Source organism: Sorex fumeus, unplaced genomic scaffold, assembly GCF_029834395.1.
Source record: "Sorex fumeus unplaced genomic scaffold, SorFum_2.1 ptg000171l, whole genome shotgun sequence".
Taxonomy (NCBI): Eukaryota; Metazoa; Chordata; class Mammalia; order Eulipotyphla; family Soricidae; genus Sorex; species Sorex fumeus.
Genome location: NW_026606228.1, coordinates 7,552,131 through 7,578,426, shown reverse-complemented (window position 1 = coordinate 7,578,426; position 26,296 = coordinate 7,552,131). Strand labels below are relative to the sequence as shown.

Sequence of the window (26,296 nt, the reverse complement as noted above, 5' to 3'; positions counted from 1 at the left end):
CCTTGTCAGGGACGTGGGAGGGAGAGTATGTAGACACAAAGAGCACTGAAGTAAGGACTGTGACCTCTTTTCTTGATCACAATCAGAACTGCCTTCTCAGAGTGGTTGCATGCAGCCAATCCGAATTTGATCCCTGGAACCCCACATGGTTCCCCAGAGCCCACCAGGAGTGATTTGAGTGTAGAGTCAGGACTAAGACTGAGTACACCATGGTTGTGACCCAAAAGCCAAATAAATAAATAAATAAATAAATAAATAAATAAATAAATAAATGTCTTCTTGAGGGAAAGCAAAACATGAAGGCATGCGGTAATCTATACAAATTTTATTTTCATATCCGTTTGATGGAAACAAGCAGGTGTCAGCATTATGCAGGCACAGAACAAAAGGAAAAGGAAAAAACCTCCAGTGATCCTTGCAGTGATATGCACACTATTTGGTTTCAACAAGGACAGGAAGTTTTACTGTTAGCTTCCTGCGGGAACTCCAGTTTCTGCACCTTCCCCTGCTGCCTTTCAGCATCGCGATAGAGCAGGGATTTCTGGGCCTTCAATCGGCAAGCCAGGCACATGAAAATGGACTCCACGTTCTGGCTCTCTTTGGGGTCCTTGGCCGATGTCTCAAACAAGAGCATGTTGTGGGCATCGGCAAATTTCAGGGCTAGGTTGGAGGGCACCTGGATCTGTTCCCTCAAGTCACACTTGTTGCCCACAAGCACCTTCGGGACCAGTGGGGGCACAGCATGCCCGTTGCATTCTTGGATCCACATTTTGAGGTTGGTGAAGGAAGTCATCTTGGTGACATCATAGACGAAGACCACTGCGTGCACATTGCGGTAGTAATGTTCAACCATGCTTTTGCGGAAACGTTCCTGACCTGCCGTGTCCCACACCTGGACCTAGAAAACAAGAAAGTCCATATCTGCAGTCAGAAAAGGAAAGATGACTGGATAGGAGCAAAGATGGATCTGTGACAGGAAAACTCACGGAGCATGGCAAGTCCTGCCACAGTCTGGAGACAATTGCTTTCAGGATTTACAAAGCTTGTTTGTCAGTATACTACCCAAAGCACAGAGCCAATAGCACTTCAAGCCTGAGACCCAAACTACAAGAGCCCAACTTAAAAATGTGACTGTCAGGGCCGGAGTGATAGCACAGTAGGTAGGGCATTTCTCTCGCATGCAGCAGACCTGAGTTTGATCCCCTGCATCCCATATGGTCCACCCATACACCACCTGGAGTAATTCCTGAGTGCAAAGCCAGGAGTAACCCCTGAGCATGGCAGGATGTGACACTCAAAAAGTCAAAAAATAAAGTGCCTGCTGCCTTAGGGGTGGGGGGTAACTTGGGGACACTGGTGGAAGGAAGTTGATAATGGTGGTAGGGTTGGTGTTGGAACATTATATGCCTGAAACTGTATTGCGAACAACTCTGTAAATTATAATACTTAATAAAAAATTGTTAAATTAAAAATATATATATATAGCTTTGGGGCTACACCCTGCAGTGCTCAGGGGTTACTTCTGTCTCTGCACTCAGGAATTACTCATGGTGGTGCTAGGGGGACCATATGGGATGCCGGGTTAAACCTGAGTCAACAACATGCAAAGTAAATGCCCTACCTCTAGCACAATTACTCCAGCCCAAAATTTTAAAAGATCTTGAACTTCTAGTCCAGAGAGATGGATCAAAGGGCTGGAGTAGATGCTTTCTTGAGGTAGGACCAGTGTCCATCCCCAAGCACTAATCTGGGAGCAGTCCCTGAACACTGCTGATTATGCACTGCCCCCATAATAAAACACACACACACACAATACAACCAAACAAATTTGAATTGAGTTGTTGAAAATCCTGGGATCCAGGGAGGAAAGGGTGCTGTCCCTCCGCCTGCTCCCCCTTGGCGGCTCGGTGGTCGCCATCTTCCAGAGGCCATTGGACAGTCAGGTTTGGGCCCGCAGTGACAAGACACGTTGGGCCTCACGGGATGGGGGTGGAGCCGGCACTTTCCTCCCCATCCTTTCCTCCCCATCCCAATGAGACCCCAAGTTGCCACCCATGAACGGCCTCTCTGGCTCCTGATCAAGCTGTTTAATGGCCATGATCCCAGAGACTCAGAAACAAATCTCTAAACCCAGCAGCTTTTGGCAGAAATGCGTCCGATCCCTGCAGTAGGTTACTGGCTTTGGGCCAACCCAGGTGGGAATAGGTTTCGTGCCATGGCCTGTTCCCCCTGGCAGCCCAGTGGCCGCCATCCTCCAGAGGCCACTGGACAGTCTGGGCCCGCAGTGACGAGACATGCGGGGCCTCACGGGATGGGGGTGGAATTGGCCCTTTCCTCCCCACCCCAATGAGACCCCAAGTCGTCGCCCACGAATGGCCTCTCTGGCTCCTGATCAAGCTGCTTAACGGCCATGATCCAAGAGACTCAGAAACAAATCTCAGAACCCAGTGACTTTTGACAGAAATGTGTTTGGACCCTGCAGTAGGTTACTGTTGCTGGGCACTCCAGGGGGGAAAGGGTGTTGTCCCTCCACCTGCTCCCCCTAGGTGGCTCAGTTGCCGCCATCCTCCAGAGGCCACTGGACAGTCAGGTTTGGGCCCACAGTGACGAGACACGCAGGGCCTCACAGGATGGGGGTGGAGCCGGCCCTTTCCTTCCCTTCCCAACGAGACCCCGAGTCACTGCCCATGAATGGCCTTTCTGGCTCCTGATCAAGCTGCTTAACGGCCATGATCCCAGAGATTCAGGAACAAATCTTGGAACCCAGCAGGTTTTGGCAGAAATCCCTCCAGATTTAAGTGTTAAAATTTCAGAATTTCAAAATCGCATGGCCACTACTGCAGCCATGCAACACCATATATTATTCTTAACCAGCAATAGAAGACAAATTGTCTACTGTAGCCTTTTCAGCAGATCTGAGTGTTGGGGTAAAATCCCAAATAATAATGGTGGGTCTGGTGTCGAAATATTGAATGTGATCAAAGTAGAGCGAGAGTAATGTGGAAATCATCTGCCCCACAGGTAGGGGGAAGGTGTGGGATGGGGATATACTGGGGTTTTTGGTGGTGGATAATGGGCATTGGTGAAGGTACGGGTGTTTCATTGTATGACCGAGACTTAAACCCAAAAGCTTTGTAACTGCTGTCACGGTGATTCAATAAATAAAATTATAAAAAATTTTAAAAAAAGAAAATCCTGGGGTCTGAAAGAGTACAAAGGATAAAGCTTTTGCTTTCTGTGTAGCTGATGTATGTTTGATCCTCAACACCACATATGGTCCCTCGAGTCTTGCCAGGAATAATTCCTGAGCACTGAACCATGAGTAAGCCCCGAGAACTACTGGGTCTAGCCCAAAAATAAACAAAAAAGTCTGAAGGCTTTTAGTTGAAAAACTAGAAAGCAAATTGATCTACTTGGCTAGAAGGCAAATTGGCAATAGTATCCAAAACCTTTAAAATGGTCAAAACTTTAAGAGCTAGAATTCTACTTTCAAAAATCAATACAAAAGAAATAGCAGAGATGAGGCCAAAATTCTGTACATATATTTTAATCAGTATTATTGTCACTGTCACTGTCACTATCCTCCCGTTTTTCATCAATTTGCTCGATCGGGCACCAGTAATGTCTCCATTGTGAGACTTGTTACTGTTTTGTCATATCGAATATGCCATGGGGAGCTTGCCAGGATCTGCCATGTGGGCAAGATACTCTCAGTAGCTTGCTGCGCTCTCCGAGAGGGACGGAGGAATCGAACCCAGGTTGGCCGCGTGCAAAGCAAACACCCTACCCGCTGTGCTATCATTCATACTTCTTAAAAAACAGAAACAGGGCCATAAAGATAGTACAGAGGTTAAGGTGTTTGCCTTGGATGCTGCCAACTCCATTTCAATCCCCTGCTCCACCTATAGTACCCTGAGCACTGCTGAGAGTGACTTCTGAGCATAAGACTAGGAGTAGCCACTGAGCAGTACCAGGTGTGAACCATCCCATCCATGAATAAAGAAAGAAAAACAGGAACCATGTTAGTGGTATAGTTCAAGTGACCTAGCATGTGCAAAGTTCTGAGTTTGATACCTCGGTTCGATCCCTGGCACCACAGGGCGCTTCCTGCACCACTAGGCACACATCAAATTTGAGACTTGTAGCCCTTGAGCACCACCAGGTATGGCTCTTATAAAACAAGGAAGGAAGGGAAGAATGAAGAGAGGGAAGGAGGAAGAAAGGGTGAGAAGGAAGAAAGGAATAAAAGGAAGGAAGGAAGGAAGGAAGGAAGGAAGGAAGGAAGGAAGGAAGGAAGGAAGGAAGGAAGACTGGAGAGATTGTTCAACGTGCCCAAGCACATGCTGTGTATACAGGAACCCCAGGTGTGATCTCTGGCACCTCATGTTCCCTTGAGCAACACCAGCAGTGATCCCTGAGCACTAAACTTGGAGTAGCTTTTGAACACTACCACTTATGGTTCAAAAACCAAAATGAAAAAAAAAACAGAGGAAAAAACCCTCTGAAACAACCAACTGCTCACTAGGAAAGGAATAAAGTGGTACCAGAGCAATAGTATAGGGGTTAAGCTGCTTGCCTTGTAGACTGCAGACCCTAGTTTGATCCCCAGTGCCACATGATCTCCTGAGCCACATGCATCCCTGGGAGCCTCCAGGCACAGCCGGGATCGTGTGGATATCCCTGGCACTGCAGGACCTGAACAGCCTGGCATCCTGGGATCCTCATGTTGAACATCCCATCCATTTAGCCAAGAACTCCCAGAAGGCTCCTCTGCTTCCCCTGAGAACCGCTCAGGTGGGGTGGGGTGTAGCCCAAATAAAATGTACATTTTCCAATGGACAATTATGCTGTCATAAAATTGTTTTAAAGAATAGGGGTCAGAGAGATAGTACAGTGAGTAAGGTGCTTGCTTTGCACACATCTGAAGCAGGTTTGATCTCTGGGAACCCATATGATCCCCTGAATCCACCAGGAATATCCCTGAGAGCAGAACAGTGAGAACAGGTGGGTGTGACCCAAAAAAAACAAAAAAAGAAAAGAAAAGAATAAATGGTGGAGGAAATACTCACAAACTATAGGTGAAGGGGTTGGGTAGATAGCTCAGAGGGCTAAAGTGCATGCATTGCATTTGGGAGCCCGAAGTTCCATTACCAGTACCCATGATCCCCTGAGAACCACTTGGGATAATAATTCCTGAGCACCACTGGGTGTTACCACCACCGCCTCCCCACAAAAGAAAATACATGTGGAAAAAACAGACTTTTTAATGGGCTATGATTCCAACTTTTTACAAATATTAAACAAACATATACAGTGGAAAGACTGGGACACATGAATGATTCTTTATGGCAGTCGGAATATAGGTGATACCTAGTTTCTTTATTTTTTCCCATGTGTATCTTCCAAATTTCCTCCTGAGAACATACATCACTTTGTTTAAGTGTGTGTGTGTGACTTTCCATGTCTTTTGGGCCACATGCCTAATGCTCAGAGGCCACTTCTAATTAAGTACTGGTGGGAGAAAACCATGTGATATCAGGGGTCCAATCACAGGCTTCCAAAATCAAAGCATGCACTCCAGCCCTTTGAACCGTCTCAATGGCTCTTTATATGACTGATAGTTTTTGGGAGGGTACCTGGGGACTACTCTTGTGTTATCGGGGTCGGGGGGGGGGGGAATCACTACCAGTGGTCTTTGATACTTAGTCCTTTGAGACACCTCCCCAGTCCAATGTTTCACTTTCTGTTTGTTTGGGAGCCACATCTGGCAGAGCTCAGGGCTTCCTCCTGGTTCTACACTCAGGAATCACTCCTGGCATGGGTTGAGGGACTATATAGGATGCTGGGGATCAAATCCGGGTCAGCTACTGCAAGGCAGTTGCCCTACCAGCTGTACTATGGCTCTCTGGCCCCTATGTATCACTTTTTATGTGATTTCCCCCATTCCCTTCGTTGCTGCTATTACAGTGATGACCACATTCAAGTATGTACTTGGTTGTGGTGCTTGTACATTTGACTGAAGTGTTTATGAGTTTGCACACTTTGGTTGCCTTGTTCACACACATCTGGCTGTGAGTCTGAGGTCACACACTCTTGCACAGCCAGGAATCCAGGAAAACCAAGCATTCAGGATGGTATTTCATGCATATGGTCTATACTGGGGGTCAAACTCATGGCCTTGTGCTTACACAACAGGGTCTTTCAGTGAAGGAGTCATCCCCTGAATCCTTGAATAATTTTTTGAAAAAAAAAACAATTCTAGGGACTGGAAAGATAGTGGGTAGCATAGTAAGTAGGGAGAGGTAGTGGGTAGGGCTTTTGCCTTGCATGCAGCCAACCTGGGTTCAATCCCCGACATCCCATATGATCCCTGAGCATTTCCAGGAATGATTCCTGAGCACAGAGCCAGGAGAAACCCCTGAACAATGCCAAATATGCCTCCCAAAACAAAACCAAAAAAACTATTCCAGGGATGAGAGAGATAATACATCAGGCTAGGCCCTTGCTTGCCTTGCACACTGCTGACTTGGTTTCAGTCTTAATCCCTGGCACACTATATGGTCCCCTGAGCCTCGCTAGCAATGATTCCTGAGCACAAAGTCAGGAGTCAGCCCTGACCACCATGTGGTGTGGCCCCGAAAGAAAAAGTAAAGAAAGGAGGGAGGGAGGGAGGGAGGGAGGGAGGGCAGGAGGAAGGAAGGAAGGAAGGAAGGAAGGAAGGAAGGAAGGAAGGAAGGAAGGAAGGAAGGAAGGAAGACAATTCTAGTTTTTAATCTCACTTTTTAAAAAAATAATTTTAGTTCATGTCTTATATAAAAATACTAAGCTCACTGGATTTTTCTTCTGTGCCTTGTGCCTCAGCTTTGGGAATGATAAGGAAAAAGTACTGGTATCAGTAACATATGTAAAACCAATTCCCAGGGAACACTCATGAGTCAGCACACATTCAACTCCAATCTATTTCCCTTTATACATCCAAAGTCTTGAATAATGAAAATTCATATTCTGAATGATGGTCCTAAAAAGGCTCTATACAGTTCTCAGTTATCGAAGAAAATTTGGTTATGGTCACTAATTGACCACTATGGCTCTTAAAACAAAATACAACCTTTATTTGGAGTTAGCACTCAGTAAGTATAATCTAGTAAATATAATTGAATCTCTTTGCTGAGTGAAGATCTTACAAGGTCCCAGAGTCACCATTCTGAGCCTGAATTTTCATTGCTTATCCTCTCCTTCATCGTCTTATGGGTATGGTTGTCATGTGTTTTTTTTTTTGACAATGACCTTCAGATTTCACACGCCCCCTTATTTTAATGAGGGTTGGGCACATCCAGCAGTGCTCAGAAGCTGTTTCTGGCTCTGTGCTCAAGAATGATGCCTAGCAATGTTCAGGGAACCATATATGTTGCTGGGGATTTGAACCAGTATTGGCAGGATGCAAGACCAGTGACTTAACCCCTGTGCTATCTATTCACCTGCAAGTTGTTCTTTCTTTTTTAATTATTGGGCCATACCCGGCAGTGCTCAGGGGTTATTCCTGGCTTTGTGTTCCAGGGTCATGCCTGGTGGTGCTTAGGGAACCCTATGGTGCCAGGGATCAAGTCCAGGGCCTCCTGCATGCAAAGTATTTGCTCCACCCAAGTCCTTGAGCTATCTCTCTGGCCCCAGATTTTCCCCTTCTGTTTTGATTTATTTTTACTTTTTTGTTTGTTTTTTGGACCACACCTGGCTGTCCTTAGGGCTTACTCCTGGCTCAGTGCCCAGGGATCATTCTTGGTGGGGCTCAGGGAATGCTATGCTATGTGAGGGATTAAATCTGGATCAACCACATACCGCCTGCATGGAAACATCTTACCTGCTATATTATCTCTCCGGTTCCTTCTATTTTGATTTCCATGTACCAGCCCCTCCTCTCCTCACTCCAAGACACAAGATAAGACCTTTACAGGAGTGGAGATTCTCATTTCTCCACTCCAATGTCTCTGCAGTCAGCTTTCCTAATCCTGGAAGGTATCAGCACAACATTCTCCTCGTCAGATAAATGAGATGGCCTTCTACAACAGGTTGTGTCTGATAAAAACTTTTTCTGTCTACAATTACTCTCCATGAAATGTGGTTTTAACCTGATTAGCTACATCTCTTTGGCTCCGTTAGTCAGCCTGACCTCACAGAATTGGTGGCTTCCTAAATGCTTTATCCAAATGAGACCCATTCTTTAATGTTCACTCCCTGCTTCTACCTTTTTCCTAAAAATTCCAACTTCAACTGAATGCCCATTTTGGGGGTTTTGTTTGGGGGCCACCCCTGCAGTATCCAGATCTTACTCCTGGCTCTGCTCAGGGACCACTCCTGGTGGGACTTGAGAGACCATATGGCGAACTGGAGCAATAGTACAGCAGGGAGGGCATTTGCCTTGCATGCAGCTGACCCAGGTTCGTTCCCCAGGATCCCATATGGTCCCCTGAGCACTGCCAGGAATAATTCCTGAGTGCAGAGCCAGAGGTAACCCATGAGCATCTCTGGGAGTGGCCCCAAAACACAAAAGAGAGACCATATGGGGTGCTCAGGATCGAACCCAGATGGGTTTGTGCAAGGCAAGCTCCCTACCCACTATACTATGAGTCAGTCCCCTGAATGCACTTTTCTTCTGAATATCTATTGTACTTTGACTTTGTACTATACCATTTAGAATATATTTGGTTGTTCTCAAATTGTTTCATCATGGTTCTGGAATCTCTTAAGCTTAAGGATAAGTCCCTCATCCTCATGGTTGTCACCGTTGTCAACATATCAGCATCATTCTCATTATTAAAAAGCAGTAGTGGCCTTGAGCGATAGAGCAATGGGTAAGGAGGTTGCCTTGCATGGCAGAATGTTCCTCAAGCACCACCAGGAGTGATCCTTGAGTAGAGAGCCAGGAGTAAGCACTGACCCATGATAGATGTGGCTCCTAAACAGAAAGAAAACAAATAGGACAGAAAGGGAAAAGAAAAGGAAGAAAAAAGAGAGAAAAGGGAACAGGGAGGAAAGGGGAGGGGAAGGAAGGGAAAGGGAGGGGAGGGGAGGGGAGGGGAGGGGAGGGAAAGATACCCAATGAGCACTGCAACCAGAACACACACAAGCACAACTAAAAATGTTCAACCTCCCGCCCATCATTTTGACTGAGTGTGCAGGACCATGACTATGTGATACCAATCAGTACAACAACAATAACAAGCAGGAAAGTGATTAAACAGCAGTAATGCCCCGAGTCACCAAAATCCAAGTAGCCTGTCATCCAAGGTTCTGCCAGGTTGGTTTCTGAAGGAGCATTCAACTTTGGTGATGCAAAACCAAAACCAAATAGAAAGCAGAAAACCCCATAAGTTCCTGGGAGATTGATTTCCTCAAGTTGAGACAGAAACAAGGGCTGTCAAGAGTAAGCCCTGAGCACCGAGGCTGTGCCCGCTCCCCTCCCCCCACCAAACCAAAACAGTGGAGACAGAAAAGATTTTCTAGGGCTGGAGTGACAGTACAGTGGGTAAGATGCTTTCCTTGCATCCGGCTAACCCAGTTCCAATCCCTGGCACCCCATATTGTCCCCTGAGCACTATCACGAGTAATTTCTTAGTGTACAGCCAGGAGTAACCACTGAGCATCACTGGGTGTGGCCCCAAACCTCCCTGCCCTCCAAAAAAGGGAAAATATTTTTTTCTGTCTTAATTTGGAAAAATTATATGTCACCTTATCCACAAAGTCATTCTCTGTTTTTATTCATTCTGGAGAATCCTGTGTTTTCTCTTAAATGTCTCTCTCTTTGTCTTTCTCTCTGTCTCTCTCTCTCTCTGTCTCTCTCTCCCAACCACAAACTCTAAGTAAATTTCTTTCAATAAAATTATTTTACTTTGAGACCAGAGCAAGAGTAGAGTGCATTGGGCACTTGCCTTACATGCATCAGACCCAGGTTTGATCTTTGACACTCTATCAGATTCTCCGAACCCCCACCATGAGTGTCCTTGAGCACAGAGAAAGGAGTAAGCACTGAGCACTGCTTGGTGATTCTCCCCCCAATACTATTTTACTTCACTAAACATTTTTCCGGGGCCCTGGGCATAGTACACAGAGTAGGGCACTTGCCTGGTACACACTTGACCTGGGTTCCATCCCCAGCATCCCATATGCTCCCCCAAGCACTGCCAGGAGTAATTTCTGAGCACAGAGCCAGGAGAAACCCCTGAGCACCACCAGGTGTGACCCCACAACAAACAAAACAAATCTTTTTCCTATCTGTTACCTCTCTAAACAGGAAAAAAAGAGCATGCAGGCCACTAACTGAATGAGGTCAGTTCAAGAAGAGTGGGAAGTTCCTGAACCTCACGATTCCTTGGCTTCTGCTCCCCCACCTCCACTTCCGGCCATCGGAACTCCTGCGGGTGAGGGAGACAGGCCCTCACAGCCCTCAGGCGTGTGGCAGATGCTTTAACACCATGAGCTCAGGACTCTAAAAATACCCTGCCCCTAGCAGGGACACGGGTGGGAGCGTGTGAGGTCTTTGGGGCTGAGCCTCTTGGCTGTTCGACTTTTCCTTGCCTCTGCAGCTGGCGCCACTGTGGGGAGGCCACCCCTTTACCACCACAGTGGCCATCTCCTTTGCCTCCCAATGATCCTGGAAGTCTTTTTTTTTTTTAGTCACACCCGGCTTTCCACTGCCAGTTACTCCTGGCAGTTCTCAGGGGACCCTATGGGATGCTGGGAATTGAACCTGGGTCAGCCGCATGCAAGGCAAATGCCCTACCCACTGTGCAATCGCTCCAGCCCCACTCCTGGAAGTCCTGAAACGCTTCTTGGGAGGCTCCAAAGGGCTGGAGGCACAGCTCTCATTCCAGCTCTTCATAAACTCCACCTCAAGCTCTTTGCAGCCCTGTCTGTGGGCAGCAAGCTGCTCAGAGCAGAAAATAGCCAACATGGCGTGGCCTCAGGGCCGACACATAGGGAGAGCACAGCAGGGCAGGCGCGCTGCCACATAGATGACCTCGTTTTCCCATGATGTTTAGTAACTCAGCTCCTCTCAGAGCCTTATGAACCTGAGGGAGTATGGCGGTATCTCATTCCCCTTTCGCTGATGTTCTGTTCCTCCGCTCCTCCCTTCCTGTGGGTGACAGCCACACAGTGGTCTGGTGTGTCAACTGCTCTTTAGCGACAGGCATGGACCCCAGATCCTTTCCTTTCTGAGGGCCAGCAAGGGTGGGAGTGTGATAGAGTACAGCAACATGGACCAATCTGGTCCCAGAAATCAAGCATCTGCAGGCAACTTACAAACGACTCTCTTCAGTGTCCTTTGGAAACCGAGAGCAAACCCCTAAATCTTGTAGGGATGTTGGAAGAAATAGCATTCCCAGTGAGTACAGGTCACCGTGTCTGATAATACTAGCCTCCCTTCCCCATCCCCCACGGCCCCTGCTGTGGCAGACACAGCGGTAGCTCTGGCATTGCAAAGGCGCACGCCTCCGCTTCCTCACGAGAAACCAACCGGGCCTAGGGAGTCTCACAAGACAAAGAAGGTTTTTTTTTATTTTGGCCAAATATCAAGGACTCTGCATGAATGTGAGTCGTTGTCATGATCTCTGATGGGTCATCAGCTCTGGATCCAATGGGTCTCGTCCTGGAAAGCACAGAAAACTTGGCTTCTTGGTGAGGCAAGAGAGCCAAGGGCAAGGCAGACTGGTAGTGAGGGAGAGGAGAGGAATGCCGGATGGAAACATGCCATAGGATGGCTGGAGGCAGGTCCCAACTCACTGGGGGATTAGGGTGGAAGGTTGAAGCCCTGTGGGAGATGCTGCCAAAGAGAAATTTCACCCTTTGCACCACTTTCCTGGGGCTATGGCTGCCTGAGTGAGCTTTAGCAAACTCCTCTTCCCCACCCCCGCCCCCCGCCCATGCTCTGAGCTGACATGGGTATTTTTTTTCCCTAGGAGATATACCTGGAATCTTTTTTTTTCTCTTTGGGTCACACCAGGCGATGCACAGGGGTTACTCCTGGCTCTGCACTCAGAAATTACTCCTGGTGGTGCTCAGGGGACCATATGGGATGCTGGGACGGCCACGTGCAAGGCAAATGCCCTACCCCTCTGTGCTATTGCTCTAGCCCATAGCTGGCATCTTTCTATAGAGATGGTCTGAATGCCATTTTGTGGGGGAGGCCAGTGGGGGCAGGGCAAAAGTGGAAAAGGAGAGTTAAGTAACACCTGCAACCTCTACCCATGTAGGTTAGAAGAAAAAGTTGCAAACCTTATATTTCTTTTTTTTGTTTTGCTTTATTGGGTCATACCCAGTGACGCTCAGGGTTTACTCCTGACTCTGCACTTAGGAATTACTCCTGGCGGTGCTTAGGGGACCCTATGGGATGCCAGGGATTGAACCCAGGTCGGCCGCATGCAAGGCATACGCCCTATCCACTGTACTATTGCTCCGGCCCCTCTCTATTTCTTTTTTCCTTCCTTCCCTTCCTCTCTCCCCCACGTCTCTCTCTCTCTCTTTCTTTCTTTCCTTTTTTTGTTCCTTCCTTCCTTCTTTTTTTTCTTTTGATTTTTGGGTCACATCCAGTGTTGTTCAGGGGTTACTCCTGGCTCTGTGCTTAGGGATCATTCCTGTTGACCTCAAGGACCATATGGGATACCAGGGATTGAACCCAATCAGCTGCATGCAAGGCAGGTGCCCTACCTACCCTGCTGTACTATCGCTCTGGCCCTCAAAGTATCAAACAAAATTTTGTTCTGCTCTTAGGGGACACACCAGGCTGTGCTCCAGGGTTACTCCCAAGCTCTGTGCTTAGGAGTTACCCTTGGCAGTGTTTATGAAAGCATATGATGTTGGAAGTCAAACTGGGCCTCTTGCCTGCAAAGCACACGCTCAGTCCCTTGAGCTCCCTCTTGGGACCCACAAATCTGTTTTCCACAGGCTGGACTAGCCCCCTCTGCCTTTGGGCTGCACACAGCAGGCTGACACCAAGACCAGCCAAGAGGGGACTGAGCCAAAGAGCAGCTGGAGCAGAGAGAGGCAGTGAAACACATACGGAGGGTTAATTCACCATTAAGCACACTGGCAAAAGATGGAAGCTCAAGGCCCTGAAGAAGGCCTGATGTCCTGACTACAGCAGCTTCATGGAGAACACTTAGTCTGCCTCTATCTCCTTGGATTGCAATTCTATAAAGTCTCCCTCTCATTTTTTTAATTTGTTTTTGGCCCACACCCAGTGATGCTCAGGGGTTACTCTTGGCTCTGCATTCAGGAATTACTTCTGACAGTGCACAGGGGACCACATGAGATGCTGGAGATCGAAACTGGGTTGGTAGCATGCAAGACAAGTACCCTACCTGCTCTACTATCGCTCCAGCCCCTACAAGGTTTTTTTCCAAAGATTCTGCAGACGAAGAAGAAACCCACTGCCCTGGGTGCTCAACGCCATGACCAACTTAGGTTTGCCTGGTCTATAGGATTTGCTGGGAAAAGAGGGAACACAGCCAGTGGGAGGAACCAAACATGCAGGAGGTGACTCCATGCAGTTTTACAAAAATGGATTCTGAGGAACTGGCGTCATCATATAGTGAGTAGAGTAGGGCATTTGTCTTGCATGCAGCCAACCTAGGTTCAATTCCCACCATCCCATATGGCCCCATATGGAGCACTACCAGGATGAGTGCAGAGCCAAAGTATTGCCTGGTATGATCCCAAAAAGAAAACAAACAAACAAACAAAAAAAAAACCCAACCAGATTCTGAACCTACTCGCTACTTCCTTCCATACTTCAAAGTCCCATGCCAGATGTGGCACTCTCCAATGTTTTTCTTATTTTTGATATGTTTGGGGGGCCACACTCCTCTGTGCTCAAGGCTTACTTCTGGTTCTTTGCTAATCTATCACTCATGAGGGTGCTGGGAGAAGGTGCTAGGTGTGGTACCAGGAATTGAACTGGAGCTGGCCAAGTAGAAGGCAAGACCTTAACCCCTGTATTTGTCTTTTTTGTTTTGGGGCCTATACCCAACAATGCTTAGAGCTTTCTCCTGGCTCTGATCTCAGGGATCGTTCCTGGTAGTGTCTGAGGACCATATGGGATGCCAGGAATTGAACCTGGATTGTCCATGTGCAAGACAAATGCCCTACCCACTTATACTATCACTCCAGCCCCTTATTTTCAGTATTCTCTCTCTAGGCTCTCAGGATGGCTGGAAGTGAGGTGGGGGAATGCTTGGGCCACAGTCAATGATATTCAAGGCTTACACCTAGTTCAGGAGTCACTCCCGGCAGTGCTCAGGGTATCATACGCAGTACTGGAATCAAACTAACGTCGGCCATCAGGAAGACAGGCAATTTAATCCCTGTGCTAATTCTCCAACACTCCAATGCTTTTAGACTTAAAGGGGACCAATAAGATTTTACTGAAGGGGTGCTGGAAAGATAGTACAATGGGTAAGGTGCTTCCTAACCTGGGTTTGATCTGCAGCAGCCCATTTTGTTCCCTAATTACTGCCAGGAGTGATTCCTTAGTGCAGACAGCAATAATCCCAGAGCTTCTCTGGGTGTGGCCTCAATCACCCCCCCCCCAAAAAGGAAATATTTAGTTGAGCGGCTGGCTGGAGAGACAGTACAGCAGGTAGGGTGCTTGCCTTAAACATGGCCATCCTGGGTTTGATCCCCAGCATTCCATATGATCCCACAAGCCTCACCATCGGTGGTCCCTATGCACATCCAGGAATAAACTCTGAACACTGCAAAGGGGGGGACACCAAAGTAAACAAACAAAAATTTTCCATTGATCCCATGACAGACAGACACATAATGGTCATGAGAGGAAGCTCCACCCTTGCTTTGGGGGCTGGAGGTGCCTCCACCCTTCCAAGGCTGACGTCAGGAAGGACTTTCTGCTTTCCCATTGGCTGTCCCTCTGTGTCTCTATCACTGGTAACCTTATGGGGCTGATGCATGCTTCTAAGTTAGGCAGCACTGCACAGGAGAAACACTGCCAAAAGAGAATCAGGCAACAAAGACCTAGGCCTGTGTGACCTTGGACATCCACTCTCCTTCTCCGAGTCTGTTTTCCTGCCTGTGAAATAAGGGCTTTGGAGTAAAGATTCTCTCTGATCTCTTTTCAGATGGGAACATTCTCTGAGATCATCAAGGTGCTCAGAAGGGAAAACCCAGCTCCTCACTTCCGTGTCTGCATTGCAGCTAAGGCAGCATCTTGAAGGTTCCTTGGATTTGGGTTTATAATCCTGGGCCTTTGGCCTGGAGGAGACTCCTAGGTTGGCTGCTCGGTTTGCCATCTCCCCCGCCTGCACTTCCCTGAGGCTGGAAGTGGTCTCCCTCGAGTAGAGTGCAGAGGGGGTGAAGGAGCTTGGCAGTGACACTGCCCTGTCTCACAGAAGGAAGGAGAGTCAGGGAGTGAAATGCTCAGGACTCCAAGGTCAAAGACTGATGTTCAAGGGCTAGAGTGGCAATACAAGGGATATGACGATTGCTTTGCATGAAGCCAACCCGGGTTCTATCCCTGGAACCCCATATGGTCCCCCGAGCCCTTTAGGAGTGATCCCGGAGTGCAGAGCCAGGAGTAGGCCTTGAGCACTGCGGGGCATGCTCCCCCTAAAAAAAGACTGAAGCTCAGTTGTTTGCAGTGTCCACCTAGTTCATTCTACCCTCTAAGCCAGGCCTCTTTGGCTGTGGACTAGGAATGATGAGGTAACAGGACTCATTCCTTAAGGTTGCCTTGAAGATCTGATAGGGCAGTGCCTGGCAAGTGCCTAGTTGGAGCTCTTTGTTTATTCAACAAATAGAACTTGTTATTAACAGTGCTGGAAGTCTTTCTCAGGGCTCACGTTAACCAGGAAACGCTGGGCTACAAATGGGAGGCAGGGAGTGGAACACAGGGTGTGGGAGACCAAATGGGCCTTTAAAGCCCTAGGGAGGGCCCGGGTAATTCAGTGAGTAGCCCGGACAGTTCATTGTGTCCAGCCCCCAGCAGGAGCCAACCAGGGCGCAACCCGGAACTCGGGGAGGCCCCACTGAGAGGCCACGCCCTCCCCGGGGACCTAGCCAGGCCCTGGCGCTCTAGGAGGGCTAGCTTTGACCGACAGTTTGGCAGCAACCTTTTATTGTTGGCTGCGGGTCTCAGGCCACCTCGCCCGGTCCACACTGGACTTTCCCCCTCTCACCCCAAGGGGAAGCCTTTGGCAGGCAGTTACCTCCTAGCGGGGTTTTGGCACTTGCTCCTTGAGAAAGTCCAAGCCAGCTGGAGTGTGGGGCAAACATCTCCTGTGGAGCTCAGGAGCTAGCTGCCATGCTCGGCTGTCTTCCCATTGACAATCTCCTCGGCCAGCCAGCCCTGGGTGGGAGCAGCCAGGCACCAACCAGGGTGACACTCTGAGGCACCTCCCAAAATGTCATAAGGCTCTAGTGTCCTCTTGGTTTTCTTTTCAAGTTTTTAGGTCACACCCGGCGATGCACAGGGGTTACTAGTGGCTCTGCATTCAGGAATTACTCCTGGCCGTGCTCTGGGACCATACAGAATGCTGGGGATTGTACCCAGGTTGGGCACGAGCAAGGCAAGCGCCTGGCCCACTGTACTGTCTCTCCAGCCCATCTTGGTCCTCTGGGAGAGGTCATCTTCCCTTCAAAGTCTGTGATAAGCATTTAGCTGCAGGCACTGCGGTGCTGAGCTTAGGGTTTAGATAGTTACACTGTCACACACACTGCCCTTTGGAAGAAAGTGTGAATTTTTGGCAGTGACCATAAAACCCAGTTTGCCAAAGTACTAGGGTATACAGAGGAGAAAAAATTTTTTTAATCCCCCCAAAATTGGGTGGGACCTTCTCCTCACATTTGCCATTTTCTAGCTTTCTCCTCCTCTTTCTTTATGATGCCCAAATCTGGTCCAAAGAGATAGTACAGTGAGGAGGGCACTGACTTTGTACACGCTGACCTAGGTTTAATCCCAGGCACCCCATAGGGTCCCTGGAGCCCAGCCAGTAGTTACCCCTGAGAACAGGAGCAGGAGGAAGTACTTGAGCACTGCCATGTGTGGCCCCCCAAACCAAAAATAAATAAGTACATCTACATAAAACTATTATTTTTTGCTCTTTTTTGGGGGGGAGTCACACCCAGCAATGCTCAGGGGTTGCTCCTGGCCCTGCACTCATGAATTACTCCTGGCGATGCTTGGGGGACCATATGGGATGCCGGGGACTGAACTCAGGTCAGCCACGTGCAGGACAAATGACCCACCCACTGTACTATCGCTCTGGCCCCGCTGTATTTATTATTATGGGGGCTGGAGTCAGCCCTGACCACTGCTAGGTTGATCCTGGCCCAAAAGCCAAAAGAAAAACCAAAAAAAAAAAAATCCCAAATCCTTCTCTTCCCTTCCATCTACATATCAACTGTGTTTATTTGCTCTATCTTAAATCCATAGAACTCTCTCTTTTTTTTTTGGCTTTTTGGTTTGAGTCATATCCAGTGATGCTCAGGGGTTTCTCCTGACTCTGCACTGAGGAATGGCTCTTGGAGATGCTCAGGGGACCATAATCCACAGAACTCTTAAATCTGCAGTGTGATACATGATTTTAAATATGCAACAGCATTCAATTATAAAGTTTTCAAGGGTTCAGGAGCACACCCAGAAATATATTTTGACTTTGGATTTAACCGTGGTTTATAAATCCCAGAATCTCATCACTTCTCATCAAACAAGGTGATACACTGGGAGACATCTCAGTCAGCAAAGGTCTGCACCTGTGCCCTAGGAAAGAGCAGAAACAAAGACTACTTTGACTAGAAAAAGGAAATAGTAGGGGGTTGGCAAGGTAGGGCAAAGGGCAGAGCTGCATGTTTTGCATGCAGGAGCCCCAGGTCCAATCCTCAGAACCATATAGTCCCCCAGCACTGTGGAGAGAAACACCCAAGTATTGAACCAGGAGCAAGCTCTGAGCACAGTCAGTGTGACACAGAAACAAATAGAAAAGAGAAAGGCAAAAAAGGAAAGGAGGGGCACAGCAATAAAACAGTGGGTAGGGTGTTTGCCTTGCATATGTTTGACCCAGGTTCAATCCCTAGCATCCCATCTATTTCCCTGAGTCCTTCCAGGAGTCATCCCTGAGTGCAAAACCAGGAGTAATTTCCAAGCACTGCTGGGTATGCCCCCACCAAAAAAAGGTAGTGATTTTGGGCCCTTGGGATATATTCCCAGGAGAAAAGTGACTGCCATAGAATCAGGCTGGTGGGTGGGAGGGAAAGTAGGGACAATGGCTGAGGGAAGTGGACATTGGTGAAGGGATTGGTGTTGGAACATTATATGCCTGAAAATCATGAATAACTTCATAATTCACAGTGATTCAGTTGAAAAAATTAAGAGGGGCCGAGCAACAGTACAGCAGGTAGGGTATTTGTCTTGCAAGCACTCAGCCTGGGTTCAATCCCTGGGAATCCCTGAGTAATTCCTGAATACAGAGCCAAGAGTAACCCCTGAGCATTGCCAGGTGTGTTCCCAAAAGCCAAAACAAAAACCCCACATTTTTTTTAAAAAGAAAGGTAAAGGTTGGAAAGATATTAAAGAGGGAAGAGTGCTTGCCTTGCATGCAGCTGATCCGGGTTTGATCCCTGGCAACCCATATGGTCCTCCAAGCACTGCCAGGAGTAATTCCTGAGTGCTGAGCCAGGAGTAATCCCTAAACATTGCCAGGTGTGGTCCAAAAAAAACAAAAGAAAAGAAGGGTAGTGATTTCCCATTCCATCCCCTGCAAATGCAAAGAGCAAGAACAACAAAAAAAAAGATTATTTCAAAATGGCATAGGGGGGCTGGAGCGATAGCACAGCGGGTAGGGCATTTGCCTTGCACGCGGCTGACCCGGGTTCGATTCCCAGCATCCCATATGGTCCCCTGAGCACCGCCAGGAGTGATTCCTGAGTGCAAAACCAGGAGTAACCCCTGTGCATCGCCGGGTGTGACCCAAAAAGCAAAAAAAAAAAAAAAGACAAAATGGCATCGGGCTAGTGAGATAGTACAGCAGGTAGGGAACTTGCCTTGCACATGGCTGACAGATTTAATCCTGGCACCCCATTTCGTTCACTGAGCTCTGCTAGGAGTGACCTTTGAGCACAGAGCCAGGAGTAAGCTCTGAGCATGCTGAGGGTGACCCCAACATCCTCATCCTCTCAAAAATAGGTGCCCCATCTTCTCGACCATGAGGCTCAATTGTTCTTAAGAGACTTTCCTGACCAAGATCGAAGAGCCCATCTTGCTGACGCCGGTGCCTTTGCCCATTTTCTGTTGTTTTCTGGCAGTGCCAAGAATGGAACCCAAGGCCTCCCGCATGCAAGGCTACCACGGAGCCATGTCCCAGAACCAGAACCGTTGGCTCACTTGCTGAAACCACTTTCAAATATTTATTTTGGCCAGGGAGGTGACTCAAAGAGCTAGTGCCCGCACATGCTGCGTAGGCTGGGGACAGGGTTAAATCCCTGGAATTGAATGGGATCCTGTGCACTGTTCCCTGAGCAACCAACCCCCAAATACCATGCTAGGAATAGCTCTAGCCCCTGAGCATTGCCAAGTGTAGCCCTCAAACCAAACATTATATATATATTCATAACCTAAGAGGCTGCAGTTTTGTACAGGTTAGATGGTTCACCATTCTCCCCAAGTTACTCAGCCCTTTTTTCCTCCATCACTCACAAGAGAGGCCTCATGGTTCATTTTGCTTTAGCTCAGTAGGGGATTCACCATCTTCCCAGAGTTTAACCATAAACTCAAAGGGCCATTTGTAGGCCTAATGGAGTCAGTCTTCAGTGCCCAGAGCTGGCTGGGGATGCCATTCTTTCCCAGCACCCTGGTACATGAAATTGCCCTTGTTATGTCCTCTCACCTGCCATCCTTTGCTCCTGGAAATATTCCTTTCCTATCAAGTTTCTCCCTTTTCTGGGCCCCAAATGAGTAGTAATGGCCAGACAAGGACATTAGTACTTAGTCTGTTTGATCAACTGCAGAAGCTGGGAGGTGAAAGAGCTTCCCTAGGCCCTTAGATAAGTTGATCTGCATTTCACAAAGACCTGCTGGGGACAATACCAAGGGAACTGAGGAAGAAGCAGTTCATTCACTAGGTACCTGGGACAAATAAAGAAGGTATGGTTTTAGGGGGAGCATTCCAAAAGAACAAGTTTCATCTGTTATGAAGGAATGGAGGGCGACCCTGTCTCAATTTCATTAAAAGGGCTCATGGCTTGGTGCCAGAACCATCCACTCCACCCCCATTCCAGCTCAGCCTTCATCTTAATTATAAAGCCAGAATTTAAAATACAGCCCATTCATTCTCTGCAGATCGCTGTCCTTCCCCCACCGCACCCCACCCCACCCCATCCGGGCTTAGCCAAACTGGTCCTCTGCAATTGATCAGTGATTGACACCCAAGAGAGAAAAGAGACCTCAAAATGTATCAAGAGCTTAGGGGTTCATTCCCACTTACCCGGGCTGAGTGATGTCTTACACCTCCCCCACCGCCCTCGCCCCCCCCTCCCCCCCCGCGCAAGCTGCCGCTGAGCCCCTGCTCAGGGTCAAGGATGAGATTTAACCTGTACATCGCCGCTGCCAGGGGCTGTCAGGCAAAGAGCAGGAATGGAACGCAAGCTATCTGCCTGCCCGAAAAACATACAAACAAACAAAAAACCCCAATCCGGTGAGGATGAGAACGGGCCACAGGGTCCACCAAGGAATGAGGAGGATCACCGGTTTGGTGTTTATAGCACCAGAGAGACGCCGCAAGCAAGGCCCCCTCCCAGCTCCCCTCCCTTCCTGGACCTGACCCGCTGCTTCCTTCACCTTGATCTTCTCGCCCTCGATTTCCACCGTCTTCTCCCTGAAGTCCACGCCGATGGTGGCTTCCGTCTTGTCCGGGAAGGTCCCCCCGCAGAAGCGGAAGGTCAGGCAGGTCTTACCCACGTTGGAGTCCCCAATCACGATGATTTTGAAGATGCGAATTTGCACGTACTGGTCCAGCGACGAGTCGAGCTCCAGGGACGCCAGGCCAGCGGCCGAGGCGGGCGGCAGGTTCCCCTGGCCCAGGATGGGCTGCGCCATCTCCCCCGGACCGGACCGGGGCCCCAACCCCCCTCGAGGGCTCTACACAAAGAAAACGGCCACGTTCGTGTGCTCGAGGCGAGCGAGCTTTGTGCGTGTGTGTGCGTGTCTGTGAGTCTGTGTCCGCCCGTGTGTGCGTGCGCCTGCGACGCGAGCGCGCGCGCGCGTGAAGGGGGTGCCTCTTACCCCAGGTCCCCACCCCACCCCCCGCTTCCTTTTCCTCCAACCAACCCTCCTTTGCAGCTCCGAGGCAGCAGCACAAAAGCCAGGGAAAGGAGAAGAGAGGAGTGAAGAAACTGCCTTCCGCCTGTGCCCTCACCCGGGATGCTCATGCATTTGATCCAAACGCATCAGCAAGCCACCGCTGCACCTTTGCCCAGACCCTCCCTAGCCTGGACCCCAGGGACATCCAGGAGGGAGGAAACCTAAGAAGGTCAAGGATTGGGTGGGAAGAGCCTACGCACACTACCCTGGGATGGTCTATTTCTCTTTGCGCCCATTTATATGAGTCCGGCTCCCCACCCCCCACTTTCTGGGAGCGCACGGGAGCAAGGCTGGGAAGGACAAAGAGAGATGCACCATTTTTGGAGCCCTTCGCCTTGGGAGCAACTGAACTCGGCGCGGATTGGTGGGGGTTGACGGGGGTGCGGGGAGCCCTCTTTCACCTCCCGGGCAGCTGAGCCGCACGCGTCCGCGGCCCCTTCTCTTGGCGTAAATGGATGCTCTGTTTGATTGAGTAAGCAGGTGCACTCGCGTCCCAAGAACCCAGAGAGGGCGCTGCTGAAACAAACCGTGGGTTTGTGGGGACCGGTGCAGCTGAGAGCAGGGAATCGGGGGGTACCGGTGTGCGAGTACAGGGGGGCGGGGTGCTGTTTCTGTCACAGACTTGCCAGATGTAGCTGGGGGGGAGGAGGCGCGTGCCAGGCGCCAACCTCCCCTCATCACACCACGAGCACCCATCCTCTGAATGTTCAGGAGAGCGGCTCCCATTGGCTGCTGTAGTCGGTTGTGTATGACTGGCCAATGGAGAACGCCCGCTGTGGGAGAGGGCCAGACGCTGGGGAAGGAGAAGGCGGCGGGCGGGGTGCGGCGGGAGGGGGGGCGGGGGTTGGGTTGTGGGGGAGCTAGTGTGGCAGCCAGCAAAAGGGGACTTTGTTTCCGGGGCTAACCGAACCCAGGCAGCGGGATCTTGGAGCAAGAGAGAAACTTGACAGGCTGTTGCATGCCTGTATCCTCCGTATAATCCTAGATCCATCAGGAATACTGATGTATGGTAGGCAATTGGAACCCCTTAAGAAGGTTCACCTTTCGGTAACTGAATGTGGATTGAAGTGATTGGGTCTAATTTGCCCGATGTCTAGAAAGATGATAAATGAACAGAATTTACTTCTTTTCTATTTCTTTTTTTCCGGTGGCAGGCACACCTGGCAATGCTCAGGGGTTACTCCTGGTGGTGCTCCGGAGTTCATATGGGGTGCCAGGGCTTGGACCTGGGTCGGTCAGGTGCAAGGTAAATGCCCTACCGCCTGTATTATGTCTCCACCCTGAACATAACTTTTTTTCCTTCTTTTCCTTTTTTTGATTTTTTCTTTTGTTTCTTCTTTCTTTTTCTCTTCTAAAACAGAACTTTCTTAAGGGTGATATTAGGGGCAGCTTCCCAAAGCGTCATACATGTTGATCAAGACCAATCAATATTCCCTCTCCCCAGAGTTCAGTTGCAGGCTCATGATTTATTTGAAATCAGCATTCCTGCAGTCCAATTTTCAAACAGTAAAACCCACTCTTTTATGAGCTCTAAGACTCTGCCTTTCCTCCCACATATCTTACAGAGTAATAATGTATTGATATATGCCAATAGTAGCAACACTTTAATTATCTCTTAATGCTTTCATTTTTCTGGTTTTGTTTGTTTGTTTTGGAGCAACACCCGGTGTTGTTCAGGCATTATTCTTGGCTCTGCACTCAGGAATTATTCCTGGAGGTGCTCAGGGGACTATATGGGATGCCAGGGATCAAACCTGGTTCAGTCCCATGCAAGGCAAATGCCCTCCCCACCACACTATCGCTCAGGCCCCATGCCACATTCTTTTAAACTCCCCAAAGTTATCTATTCCCATAAAAGGAAAAGAGGTCGGGTATTCTAGCTACACACAGAGAACAGCAATCTTACTTGTGTGTGAGGCTTCAATACAAAAGAAACGAATAAGACTCATTCCATTTCCACTAAGAGAAAAATAATTCATTGCACAGGTGATGTATTTGTAAGCAAATTGCTCTGCCAAGTCCAAATTACTCAAAAATGGCTTGGGTTTTCTAGATAATAAGCTTTTTATTAGCTGAGTAAGCTGATTTATTTAGAGCTAACTCCTTTGGCAGTATGTGGGTCACCCATTTTTAAAACCCTAGATTATACTATTCAATATGAAAATTGTGGAGAATTTGATCTTTGTTAATCCAAGGTCATTATTATGTCAATTACTGAACCTGGTTCAGCCCAAGAGATATTCCAGTGGGTAAGCCTTGCATGCGGCTGAACCGGGTTGGAACACCAGCACTCAGGAATTACCCCTGGTGCTGCTCATATGGGATGCTGGGAATTGAACCCAGGTTGGTTGCGTGCAAGGCAAACACTCTACTCACTGTGCTATTGCTCCAGCCCCTCACGGGCACCTTTTAAATCTGGTTATTAGAATTTGAGTCTCGCAGTTTCAGTGTTGTTGACTCCGTGGTTTGAATACTTAGCTCTATCATTCCTTGACACCTCCCATGTATCTGAGTTCCCTTGACCCCTGCCCCCATTGCTTGTCTCTTCTCCCCTTCCCCTTCACTCTATTTCTTTCCTTCTCCCTAATCTCTGGAGGCAAGGTGATCTAGGCACCTCCTTTTATTTTATTATTATTTATTTATTTATTTATTTATTGCTTTTTGGGTCACACCCGGCGATGCACAGGGGTTACTCCTGGCTCTGCACTCAGGAGCCACCCCTGGCAGTGCTCAGGGGGCCATATGGGATGCTGGGAATCGAACCCGGGTCAGCTGCGTGCAAGGCAAACGCCCTACCCGCTGGCTATCTCTCCAGCCCCCTATTTTTTTATTTTTTAATTTATTTTAAAAAATTTTTAATGAATCACCATGAGGTACAGTTACAGACTTACAAACTTTTGTGCTTACGTTTCAGTCATACAATGATTGAGTACCCATCCCTCCACCAGTGCCCATTCTCCACCACCAATGTTCCCAGTATCCCTCCCACCACCTCCACCACATCCCCCCAAACCCCCACCCACACCTCTGTGACAGGAGGGTTCCCTTTTACTCTTTCTCTCCTTTTTTTTTAAAATAATTTATTTATTTATTTATTGAATCACTGTGGGGAAAGTTACAGAGCTTTCAGGTTTAGGTCTCAGTCTTGTAAATATCAAACACATTTCCCTTTAACAATACTTATTTTTAACCGCGAACCCCAATAGAACCCCACCTCCCACCCCTCCCAATTCCTGTGAGGCAGATGAGTTCTAGTTAACACTCTATGTACTTTGACTAGATTCATTGTTTCGATAAAAGATGCACCATTATTATTTAGAGTTTACGACCCCACCCCCAAATCAGACATGCTGAAAGAGCATTGTGAAATGGTTTGCTTTCTACAGCTGGGTTTTAAAAATTAAATGATGTTTTGGATTTCTGCTATTTTACTTATTAACCCTGGAAGTATTTCTATTAAAAGTAAGATAGTTAAGGGATTGGTTTCTGTGCTCTGGAGTTGTGGCCGTGCCGGAGAGCCGCTCGTGGGGGGCGACTGGTGACCTCGGTAGGGCGTGAAGGATGGACCCGGAACGCCCCCCTTCCCATGAGGTCCCTGCCGCCCCCACCCCCGGCTCAAACCTGCTGTCCACAAGGCTCCTGCGGCTGCCATCTTTCTTTCCAGAGAGGCCAGGGCGTCTTTCTCTCCTTTAGGGTGTTGTGGCTTGCAATGCAGGTATTAAGTGGCCATCATGTTTGGTCTATAGTCTACTTTCAGCACACATCTCCCATCCTGATCGGGCCCTCCAAGCATCCTTTACTTAGTGGTCCTGTCTCTGAGCTGCCTTTTCCCCCAGCATGTGAGGCCAGTTTCCAAACCATGAAGCAACCCTCCTGGCCCTTATCTCTACTATCCTTTCTGTTACTTTATATTCCACAAATGAGTAGGCATCTCCTTTTAAACCTCACCCAGTTACTCTAAATATCACATAAAAGTGATATCACCCTGGGGCTGGAGCGATAAAGGGCGTTTGCCTTGCTGACCCGGGTTCGATTCCCAGCATTCCATATGGTCCCCTGAGCACCGCCGGGGGTGATTCCTGAGTGCATGAGCTAGGAATAACCCCTGTGCATTGCCAGGTGTGACCGAAAAAGGAAAAAAAAAGTGATATAATCCTGCATTTGTCCTTCTTCCGGCTTACTTCATCAACCCCAATGGAAAACAATATGGATTTTCCTCAGTAAACTTAAAATTGAGCAACGCTATGATCCATCACTTTGGGGTATCTACCCTGAGGAAAACATTTATTCAAAAGGACATATGCCCATCACTACTCATTGCAGCACTCAGTACAATAGCTAAGATTTGGAATCAACCTAGATGTTCAAAAACAGTCAGTGATCATGAAGATGTGGTATATGTACACAATGGTATATGATATACTTGATCACTTGACTTCCCGTTAATCGTCGATTTGCTCGAGCGGGCACCAGTAACGTCTCCATTTGTCCCTGTCGCGTGCTAGTGTAGCCCAATGGCGTCTGTTTGCTCTAGGAACACGAAGAGCCTCAAACCGATCGTTCATGATCTTGATGAAGAAGTCTGACCATCTGGTAGGTGGGCGGCCACGTGGTCTTTTGACATCCCGTGGAATCCAGTTGGTAACAGCTCTAGTCCAGCGGTCGTCTTTAAATCTCATTACATGAGATTTAAAAATCTCATCGGATTTTTGACACCTTGGCAAACGAGACAGCGTCCCTGATTCTTGATCGTCGATGGACGTCGGAACTCCGGATTCTTTCTCTCATTTGAGTGAAACATGATATTCCAAGCATAGCTCTTTCAATTCCTCTTTGGGAGACCCGAATAGCGTTCTCATCCTGTTTGTGTAGGGCCCAGGTCTCTGAGGCGTATGTTAATGCAGGAAGAACAGTGGAATCAAAGAGATGTGG

The 26,296-nt window shown here is 48.5% G+C and overlaps 1 protein-coding gene across 1 annotated transcript; it reads right to left on the bottom strand.

Annotated features, from left to right (window-relative positions):
• Positions 1-310: 310 nt before the first annotated feature.
• RAB33A (RAB33A, member RAS oncogene family) lies at positions 311-21,285 on the bottom strand. The gene is made up of 2 exons (XM_056107742.1): positions 20,843-21,285; positions 311-898 (listed from the first exon to the last, which is right to left on the bottom strand). The coding sequence occupies exons 1-2, from the start codon at positions 21,098-21,100 to the stop codon at positions 443-445; spliced, it is 714 nt and encodes a 237-aa protein (XP_055963717.1). The 5' UTR covers positions 21,101-21,285; the 3' UTR covers positions 311-442.
• Positions 21,286-26,296: the final 5,011 nt, after the last annotated feature.

Coding starts and splice junctions, on each gene's coding strand:
- RAB33A (XM_056107742.1), bottom strand. CDS start 21,100: ATGGCGCAGCCCATCCTGGGCCAGGGGAACCTGCCGCCCGCCTCGGCC. Junction 899..20,842: donor TCGAGGGCGAGAAGATCAAG/GTGAAGGAAGCA, acceptor CTTGTTTTCTAG/GTCCAGGTGTGGGACACGGC.